Source organism: Oncorhynchus masou, chromosome 15 (genome assembly GCF_036934945.1).
Source record: "Oncorhynchus masou masou isolate Uvic2021 chromosome 15, UVic_Omas_1.1, whole genome shotgun sequence".
Taxonomy (NCBI): domain Eukaryota; kingdom Metazoa; phylum Chordata; class Actinopteri; order Salmoniformes; family Salmonidae; genus Oncorhynchus; species Oncorhynchus masou.
This window is the reverse complement of record NC_088226.1, coordinates 66,350,167-66,361,122: the sequence shown is the minus strand read 5'-3', so window position 1 is coordinate 66,361,122 and position 10,956 is coordinate 66,350,167. Positions and strand designations below refer to the sequence as shown.

The following is a 10,956-nucleotide window of genomic DNA, read 5'->3' as shown; positions in this document are numbered from 1 at the left end:
ACATTAGAAGCCTCCTCCCTAAGTTTGTTCTATTCACTGCTTTAGCACACTCTGCCAACCCGGATGTTCTAGCTGTGTCTGAATCCTGGCTTAGGAAGACTACCAAAAATTCTGAAATTTTAATTCCAAACTACAACCTTTTCAGACAAGATAGAACTGCCAAAGGGGGCGGTGTTGCAATCTACTGCAAATATAGCCTGCAGAGTTCTGTCCTACTATCCAGGTCTGTACCCAAACAATTTGAACTTCTACTTTTAAAAATCCACCTCTCTAAAAACAAGTCTCTCAACGTTGCAGTCTGCTATAGACCACCCTCTGTCCCCAGTTGTGCTCTGGGCACCATATGTCAACTGATTGCCCCCCATCTATCTTCAGAGCTCGTGCTGCTAGGCGACCTAAACTGGAACATGCTTTTAACACCCCAGCCATCCTACAATCTAAACTTGATGCCCTCAATCTCACACAAATTATCAATGAACCTACCAGGTACCTCCCCAAAGCCTTAAACACGGGCACCCTCATAGATATCATCCAAACCAACTTGCCCTCTAAATACACCTCTGCTGTCTTCAACCAAGATCTCAGCGATCACTGCCTCATTGCCTGCATCCGTAATGGGTCAGCGGTCAAACGACCCCCACTCATCACTGTAAAACGCTCCCTGAAACACTTCAGCGAGCAGGCCTTTCTAATCGACCTGGCCGAGGTATCCTGGAAGGATATTGATCTCATCCCGTCAGTAGAGGATGCCTGGATATTGTTTTTAAATGCCTTCCTAACCATCTTAAATAAACATGCCCCATTCAAGAAATGTAGAACCAGGAACAGATATAGCCCTTGGTTCTCCCCAGACCTGACTGCCCTTAACCAACACAAAAACATCCTATGGCGTTCTGCATTAGCATCGAACAGCCCCCGTGATATGCAGCTGTTCAGGGAAGCAAGAAACCATTATACACAGGCAGTTAGAAAAGCCAAGGCTAGCTTTTTCAAGCAGAAATTTGCTTCCTGCAACACTAACTCAAAAAAGTTCTGGGACACTGTAAAGTCCATGGAGAATAAGAACACCTCCTCCCAGCTGCCCACTGCACTGAAGATAGGAAACACTGTCACCACTGATAAATCCACCATAATTGAGAATTTCAATAAGCATTTTTCTACGGCTGGCCATGCTTTCCACCTGGCTACTCCTACCCCGGTCAACAGCACTGCACCCCCCACAGCAACTCGCCCAAGCCTTCCCCATTTCTCCTTCTCCCAAATCCGTTCAGCTGATGTTCTGAAAGAGCTGCAAAATCTGGACCCCTACAAATCAGCCGGACAATCTGGATCCTTTCTAAAATTATCTGCCGAAATTGTTGCCACCCCTATTACTAGCCTGTTCAACCTCTCTTTCGTGTCGTCTGAGATCCCCAAAGATTGGAAAGCAGCTGCGGTCATCCCCCTCTTCAAAGGGGGGGACACTCTTGACCCAAACTGCTACAGACCTATATCTATCCTACCATGCCTTTCTAAGGTCTTCGAAAGCCAAGTCAACAAACAGATTACCGACCATTTCGAATCTCACCATACCTTCTCTGCTATGCAATCTGGTTTCAGAGCTGGTCATGGGTGCACCTCAGCCACACTCAAGGTCCTAAACAATATCTTAACCGCCATCGATAAGAAACATTACTGTGCAGCCGTGTTCATTGATCTGGCCAAGGCTTTCGACTCTGTCAATCACCACATCCTCATCGGGAGACTCGACAGCCTTGGTTTCTCAAATGATTGCCTCGCCTGGTTCACCAACTACTTCTCTGATAGAGTTCAGTGTGTCAAATCGGAGGGTCTGCTGTCCGGACCTCTGGCAGTCTCTATGGGGGTGCCACAGGGTTCAATTCTTGGACCGACTCTCTTCTCTGTATACATCAATGAGGTCGCTCTTGCTGCTGGTGAGTCTCTGATCCATCTCTACGCAGACGACACCATTCTGTATACTTCTGGCCCTTCTTTGGACACTGTGTTAACAACCCTCCAGGCAAGCTTCAATGCCATACAACTCTCCTTCCGTGGCCTCCAATTGCTCTTAAATACAAGTAAAACTAAATGCATGCTCTTCAACCGATCGCTACCCGCACCTACCCGCCTGTCCAACATCACTACTCTGGACGGCTCTGATTTAGAATACGTGGACAACTACAAATACTTAGGTGTCTGGTTAGACTGGAAACTCTCCTTCCACACCCATATCAAATATCTCCAATCCAAAGTTAAATCTAGAATTGGCTTCCTATTTCGCAACAAAGCATCCTTCACTCATGTTGCCAAACATACCCTTGTAAAACTGACCATCCTACCAATCCTCGACTTTGGCGATGTCATTTACAAAATAGCCTCCAATACCCTACTCAACAAATTGGATGCAGTCTATCACAGTGCAATCCGTTTTGTCACCAAAGCCCCATATACTACCCACCATTGCGACCTGTACGCTCTCGTTGGCTGGCCCTCGCTTCATACTCGTCGCCAAACCCACTGGCTCCATGTCATCTACAAGACCCTGCTAGGTAAAGTCCCCCTTATCTCAGCTCGCTGGTCACCATAGCATCTCCCACCTGTAGCACACGCTCCAGCAGGTATATCTCTCTAGTCACCCCCAAAACCAATTCTTTCTTTGGCCGCCTCTCCTTCCAGTTCTCTGCTGCCAATGACTGGAACGAACTACAAAAAGCACTGAAACTGGAAACACTTATCTCCTTCACTAGCTTTAAGCACCAACTGTCAGAGCAGCTCACAGATTACTGCACCTGTACATAGCCCACCTATATTTTAGCCCAAACAACTAACTCTTTCCCTACTGTATTTAATTTATTTATTTTGCTCCTTTGCACGCCATTATTTTTATTTCTACTTTGCACATTCTTCCATTGCAAATCTACCATTCCAGTGTTTTACTTGCTATATTGTATTTACTTTGCCACCATGGCCTTTTTTTTGCCTTCACCTCCCTTATCTCACCTCATTTGCTCACATCGTATATAGACTTGTTTATACTGTATTATTGACTGTATGTTTGTTTTGCTCCATGTGTAACTCTGTGTGTCGTTGTATGTGTCGAACTGCTTTGCTTTATCTCGGCCAGGTCGCAATTTAAATGAGAACTTGTTCTCAACTTGCCTACCTGGTTAAATAAAGGTGAAATAAAATAAAATTAAAATAAATAAATTGTCAGGTTATTAGATATATAAACTTCCGTAAAACAACAGAACACCATGGTTGTAATAGCACTTTAAACAGGTAATTTGTAAATGTGTAGAATGTGTTTTGTTTTGGGTCCACACTGGTAAGTTAACTTAGACCGTCACAAAAGGATTTCCTTCTGAATAACTGGTCAGGGCATTACACTTTCCATTCAGCTTCAGGCTACTTTGATGTAAGGCTTGATCACACCTGACTACTGTCTATCAGTCCCGCCCATTGTTGCTTATCCATTGTTCATTAGATATATAAATGTAATTACACCCAACACAATGTTGAAGAACAGAATGCTTCCCACCACTAGATCGGATGACTAGACGTGAGATGGACGTAATTCCAACGCTGTCACCAATGTAGCGGAGGAAAGTAAAAGATGCAACAGGGACTCTAACCAGGGCTCATACATGACAACGTGAGCTCTTATGGCAGTTGTCATGACAGCCGAGTAGGCCTCTGGGCAGAGGCAGTAGGGCTACAATGCTGGCATATGCCTTGTCAAAATAGCATGATTGACACGACCGTATTAATCATCATGAAACAACCTTGGAAAAGCCATGAGTGTAAGACAACATAATTCATTATTTTACATGAACCTGTTTAACTGCATTGAAATGTCTTAATTGATCATAGTCAGACTCGTTATAGATATGTCTTAATTGATCATAGTCATACTCGTTATAGATATGTCTTAATTGATCATAGTCCAGACTCGTTATAGATATGTCTTAATTGATCATAGTCAGACTCATTATAGATATGTCTTAATTGATCATAGTCAGACTCGTTATAGATATGTCTTAATTGAGCATAATCCAGACTCGTTATAGATATGTCTTAATTGATCATAGTCAGACTCGTTATAGATATGTCTTAATTGATAATAGTCCAGACTCGTAATAGATATGTCTTAATTGGTCATAGTCATACTCGTTATAGATATGTCTTAATTGATCATAGTCAGACTCATAATAGTTATGTCTTAATTGATCATAGTCAGACTCATAATAGATATGTCTTAATTGATCATAGTCAGACTCGTAATAGATATGTCTTAATTGATCATAGTCAGACTCGTTATAGATATGTCTTAATTGATCATAGTCAGACTCGTTATAGATATGTCTTAATTGATCATAGTCAGACTCATAATAGATATGTCTTAATTGATCATAGTCAGACTCGTTATAGATATGTCTTAATTTATCATAGTCAGACTCGTTATAGATATGTCTTAATTGATCATAGTCAGACTCATAATAGATATGTCTTAATTGATCATAGTCAGACTCGTTATAGATATGTCTTAATTGATCATAGTCAGACTCGTTATAGATATGTCTTAATTGATAATAGTCCAGACTCGTAATAGATATGTCTTAATTGATCATAGTCAGACTCGTTATAGATATGTCTTAATTGATCATAGTCAGACTCGTTATAGATATGTCTTAATTGATCATAGTCAGACTTGTTATAGATATGTCTTAATTGATCATAGTCAGACTCGTTATAGATATGTCTTAATTGATCATAGTCAGACTCGTTATAGATATGTCTTAATTGATCATAGTCAGACTCGTTATAGATATGTCTTAATTGATCATAGTCAGACTCGTTATAGATATGTCTTAATTGATCATAGTCAGACTCGTTATAGATATGTCTTAATTAATCATAGTCAGACTCGTTATAGATATGTCTTAATTGATCATAGTCAGACTCGTTATAGATATGTCTTAATTGATCATAGTCAGACTCGTTATAGATATGTCTTAATTGATCATAGTCAGACTCGTAATAGATATGTCTAAATTGATCATAGTCAGACTCATAATAGATATGTCTTAATTGATCACAGTCAGACTCGTTATAGATATGTCTTAATTGATCATAGTCTAGACTCATAATAGATATTTTTTAATTGATCATAGTCCAACGCGTTATAGATATGTCTTAATTGATCATAGTCAGACTCGTTATAGATATGTCTTAATTGATCATAGTCAGACTCGTTATAGATATGTCTTAATTGATCATAGTCAGACTCGTTATAGATATGTCTTAATTGATCATAGTCAGACTCGTTATAGATATCTCTTAATTGATCATAGTCAGACTCGTTATAGATATGCCTTAATTGATCATAGTCAGACTCGTTATAGATATGTCTTAATTGATAATAGTCCAGACTCGTAATAGATATTTTTTAATTGATCATAGTCAGACTCATAATAGTTATGTCTTAATTGATCATAGTCAGACTCATAATAGATATGTCTTAATTGATCATAGTCAGACTCATAATAGATATGTCTTAATTGATCATAGTCAGACTCGTTATAGATATGTCTTAATTGATCATAGTCAGACTCGTTATAGATATGTCTTAATTGATCATAGTCAGACTCATAATAGATATGTCTGAATTGATCATAGTCCAGACTCGTTATAGATATGTCTTAATTGATCATAGTCAGACTCGTAATAGATATGTCTTAATTGATCACAGTCAGACTCGTTATAGATATGTCTTAATTGATCATAGTCAGACTCGTAATAGATATGTCTAAATTGATCATAGTCAGACTCATAATAGATATGTCTTAATTGATCACAGTCAGACTCGTTATAGATATGTCTTAATTGATCATAGTCTAGACTCATAATAGATATTTTTTAATTGATCATAGTCCAACGCGTTATAGATATGTCTTAATTGATCATAGTCAGACTCGTTATAGATATGTCTTAATTGATCATAGTCAGACTCGTTATAGATATGTCTTAATTGATCATAGTCAGACTCGTTATAGATATGTCTTAATTGATAATAGTCCAGACTCGTTATAGATATGTCTTAATTGATAATAGTCCAGACTCGTAATAGATATGTCTTAATTGGTCATAGTCATACTCGTTATAGATATGTCTTAATTGATCATAATCAGACTCATAATAGTTATGTCTTAATTGATCATAGTCAGACTCATAATAGATATGTCTTAATTGATCATAGTCAGACTCGTAATAGATATGTCTTAATTGATCATAGTCAGACTCGTTATAGATATGTCTTAATTGATCATAGTCAGACTCGTTATAGATATGTCTTAATTGATCATAGTCAGACTCATAATAGATATGTCTTAATTGATCATAGTCAGACTCGTTATAGATATGTCTTAATTGATCATAGTCAGACTCATAATAGATATGTCTTAATTGATCATAGTCAGACTCGTTATAGATATGTCTTAATTGATCATAGTCAGACTCGTTATAGATATGTCTTAATTGATAATAGTCCAGACTCGTAATAGATATGTCTTAATTGATCATAGTCAGACTCGTTATAGATATGTCTTAATTGATCATAGTCAGACTCGTTATAGATATGTCTTAATTGATCATAGTCAGACTCGTTATAGATATGTCTTAATTGATCATAGTCAGACTCGTTATAGATATGTCTTAATTGATCATAGTCAGACTCGTTATAGATATGTCTTAATTGATCATAGTCAGACTCGTTATAGATATGTCTTAATTGATCATAGTCAGACTCGTTATAGATATGTCTTAATTGATCATAGTCAGACTCGTTATAGATATGTCTTAATTGATCATAGTCAGACTCGTTATAGATATGTCTTAATTGATCATAGTCAGACTCGTTATAGATATGTCTTAATTGATCATAGTCAGACTCGTTATAGATATGTCTTAATTGATCATAGTCAGACTCGTTATAGATATGTCTTAATTGATAATAGTCAGACTCGTTATAGATATGTCTTAATTGATCATAGTCCAGACTCGTTATAGATATGTCTTAATTGATCATAGTTCAGACTCGTTATAGATATGTCTTAATTGATCATAGTCCAGACTCGTTATAGTGGCAAATACCATGCAGTTGCAACGAGGGGATTTAAACCAAACAGATTTTTTTTTGCAGGTCTTCTGTTTCCCCACATCTATTGATGAATTAATTTCCCATCATGAAATGTATCCCCATTCCCCAATCAAATAACTTAATCAAAACCACAACAACAAAAAACAGACGAATACAGCTTCTTACACCAATCTGGCAACCCTCATAAAAATCTGACACCAGTATCTCAAAGAATTAAGCAAAAACAAGCATAGAAAACCACATTGGCATTAATAAAAATCTAATAAAATCTAATAAAAACTATTATCAGTATTTCGGTGACAACCTGGTTGATTAATAATATTAGGTTGTTAACACGTTTTTTTATATACAGTATATATAAATAAATGTCAGACACAAAGAAGGCAGTGTAGAACACCATTTCCCAAAATGCATTGCTCCAATAACTTTCAAAAGATTGTTCCGAAGTTTTACCTTCCAAAATGTATTTTCCTATGAATTAAATCACACAAAATGTGTGTATTTTCAGAAGAATTAAACCACATAAAAACGCACAAAATCTACTGAAATAGTTTTTGTACATATTTGCACTAATTGAGTGTGAGATTGTGTTGTACACAATGTAAATTTGACATTTTCATGTTGCACACTTTTTTTTGTCTCTCATTAAATTATTTCAAATATTTGTATATAAATTTCTACAATTTATAGTTGGTTTGAGGTTTTTAAGTTATTTAAATTTGGCAATCTGATTCCAAGAACACAGGATGAGATGTTACTATCCTTTGTGCAAGCACTTCCAAGAGTTAATGAACAGTGAGCGTTGTGAAATTTGGGGAGCGCATCGTCAGTAGTGTACCTTTGGTTCCTAGGGTGTTTCGGCCTTTCACACTACTTAACATAATGTCCCATGTACATTGTGTAATTAACAGATGGTCTCTAACTATCCCTGTCGACATCCAAAGTCAACCCGAATTTACCACAGGCATAATGATCTCTGTCGCGAATTAATGATTAATGCGAACGTGTGTGATGTCAGCTGTGGGCATATGAGCAGGATTGAATTAAACCCAACCTTAATTTACGTTGTGATGTAGTCACGACCAAATGTCTCACAAAACACAGTTGTAGACGAGACTGACTTTATGGCCAAAAGTATCCTATTTACACTTTGTAGTCACTTTTGATGGTAGAATGGATGTTTCTGACTCTTATCGATGCCACATAGTCCATTTTCTACTAGATAAGTAGTTTTTGAGGGGCAGTTGCTCAATTTGTTGAGATGAAATCATGGGGGGTGAATTAGATTTTCCTTAGCCTGTTTTATGATAGTCTTTCTTTCGCAATGATATTGTCAAGTAAACGATGAACTAATAGGCTCGGCGGCTTATTGGCGACCTATAGTCGAATCAAAAATTGAGAATCATATGATGTAATAACACACATGTCAGACATGATAAGCAAGGTTTATATTTACTTGCATAAATCATGAAATCTACAATAAAATTGTCAAGGGTGACAGGCCTATATGGGTGTTTTCGGCATAAAGCAAATGGGTCGTCGTCCGCGTCCTTGCCTTTCCAGAGATGGATCATAAGACGTCATCGGGAACAATCAGGAGTCACGCAGCAGCACTCAGGGGTCAGAGCCAAGGCTGCCTGGAGAGAACGATTCCGGAGGTGACTAAGAACCACCGACCATGGAAACAGAGTGCTGTCCTCCTTTATGAAAACATAAACACACAAGTCACCTCAACTCCACCCGCCTCCTCTCCATCTCCGCCTGTTTAAACTCTCCCTCCATCATAACGGAAGCATATATGACTTGATAAAGAAATTAGAATACGGCCGTTATCTAAAACTGGCAGGATTTTAAACATGTCAATAATACATGGTTTCATTTTCCATTTCTATTATGAAGCTCTCCAAAACATTTGCCTTGTGGTTGGCCCCCTCGTCTCCCACATGTGCCTGTGTGTGTATACAGGGATCATTTTAATTTGTTTGCTGTCCCTCCCATCTGTCTTCGGGTTTCCATTCCATCTCGTATCGGGCGACGCATAGTCGTTCTAGGAAATCGACAGGATTTTGGTTGTTTACTATCGAGAGCTGGATGGTGTGTGGGGGGTGGAAGGCATGGATGGGGCAGGGGGTGGAAGGCATGGATGGGGCGGGGGTGGAAGGCATGGATGGGGCGGGGGGGGGTGGAAGGCATGGATGGGGCGGGGGTGGAAGGCATGGATGGGGCGGGGTGGAAGGCATGGATGGGGCGGGGGTGGAAGGCATGGATGGGGCGGGGGTGGAAGGCATAGATGGGGCGGGGGTGGAAGGCATGGATGGGGCGGGGGGGTGGAAGGCATGGATGGGGCGGGGGGGTGGAAGGCATGGATGGGGCGGAAGGCATGGATGGGGCGGGGGGTGGAAGGCATGGATGGGGCGGGGGTGGAAGGCAAGGATGGGGCGGGGGTGGAAGGCATGGATGGGGCGGGGGTGGAAGGCATGGATGGGGCGGGGGTGGAAGGCATGGATGGGGCGGGGGAGGAAGGCATGGATTGGGCGGGGGGTGGAAGGCATGGATGGGGCGGGGGTGGATGGATGGGGCGTGGATGGGGCATGGATGGGGGGTGGAAGGCATGGATGGGGCGGGGGTGGAAGGCATGGATGGGATGTGGGGGTGGAAGGCATGGATGGGGGTGGGGCATGGATGGAAGGCATGGATGGGGCGGGGGTGGAAGGCATGGATGGGGCGGGGGGTGGAAGGCATGGATGGGATGATGGGGGGTGGAAGGCATGGATGGGGCGGGGGGTGGAAGGCATGGATGGGGGCGAGGGTGGAAGGCATGGATGGGGCGGGGGTGAAAGAAGGCATGGATGGGATGTGGGGGGTGGAAGGCATGGATGGGGCGGGGGGTGGAAGGCATGGATGGGGGGGGGGTGGAAGGCATTGATGGGATGTGGAAGGCATGGATGGGGCGGGGGGTGGAAGGCATGGATGGGGTGGGGGTGGAAGGCATGGATGGGTGTGGGGGTGGAAAGCATGGATGGGGCGGGGGTGGAAGGCATGGATGGGGTGGGGGTGGAAGGCATGGATGGGGCGGGGGGTGGAAGGCATGGATGGGGTGGGGGGTGGAAGGCATGGATGGGGCAGGAAGGCATGGATGGGGCGGGGGGGTGGAAGGCATGGATGGGGTGGGGGTGGAAGGCATGGATGGGGCGGGGGGTGGAAGGCATGGATGGGGCGGGGGGTGGAAGGCATGGATGGGATGTGGAGGGTGGAAGGCATGGATGGGGCGGGGGGTGGAAGGCATGGATGGGGCGGAGGGTGGAAGGCATGGATGGGGCGGGGGTGGAAGGCATGGATGGGATGTGGGGGGTGGAAGGCATGGATGGGCATGATGGGGGGGGTGGAAGGCATGGATGGGGTGGGGGTGGAAGGCATGGATGGGGGGTGGAAGGTGGATGGGGGGGTGGAAGGCATGGATGGGGCGGGGGTGGAAGGCATGGATGGGGCGGGGGTGGAAGGCATGGATGGGATGTTGGGGGTGGAAGGCATGGATGGGATGTGGGGGGGGTGGAAGGCATGGATGGGGCGGGGGTGGAAGGCATGGATGGGGCGGGGGGTGGAAGGCATGGATGGGGCGGGGGTGGAAGGCATGGATGGGATGGGGGGTGGAAGGCATGGATGAAGGGATGGGGCGGGGGGGTGGAAGGCGTGGATGGGGCGGGGGGTGGAAGGCATGGATGGGATGGGGGGTGGAAGGCATGGATGGGGGCGGGGGGTGGAAGGCATGGATGGGGCGGGGGGTGGAAGGCATGGATGGG

At 42.6% G+C, this 10,956-nt stretch overlaps 1 protein-coding gene across 1 annotated transcript; it reads right to left on the bottom strand.

Moving 5' to 3' along the window:
• Positions 1 to 9,124: 9,124 nt before the first annotated feature.
• On the bottom strand, positions 9,125 to 10,873 carry LOC135556904 (uncharacterized). The gene has a single exon (XM_064990312.1). The coding sequence runs from the start codon at positions 10,871 to 10,873 to the stop codon at positions 9,125 to 9,127; it is 1,749 nt and encodes a 582-aa protein (XP_064846384.1).
• Between the last annotated feature and the right edge of the window lie 83 nt (positions 10,874 to 10,956).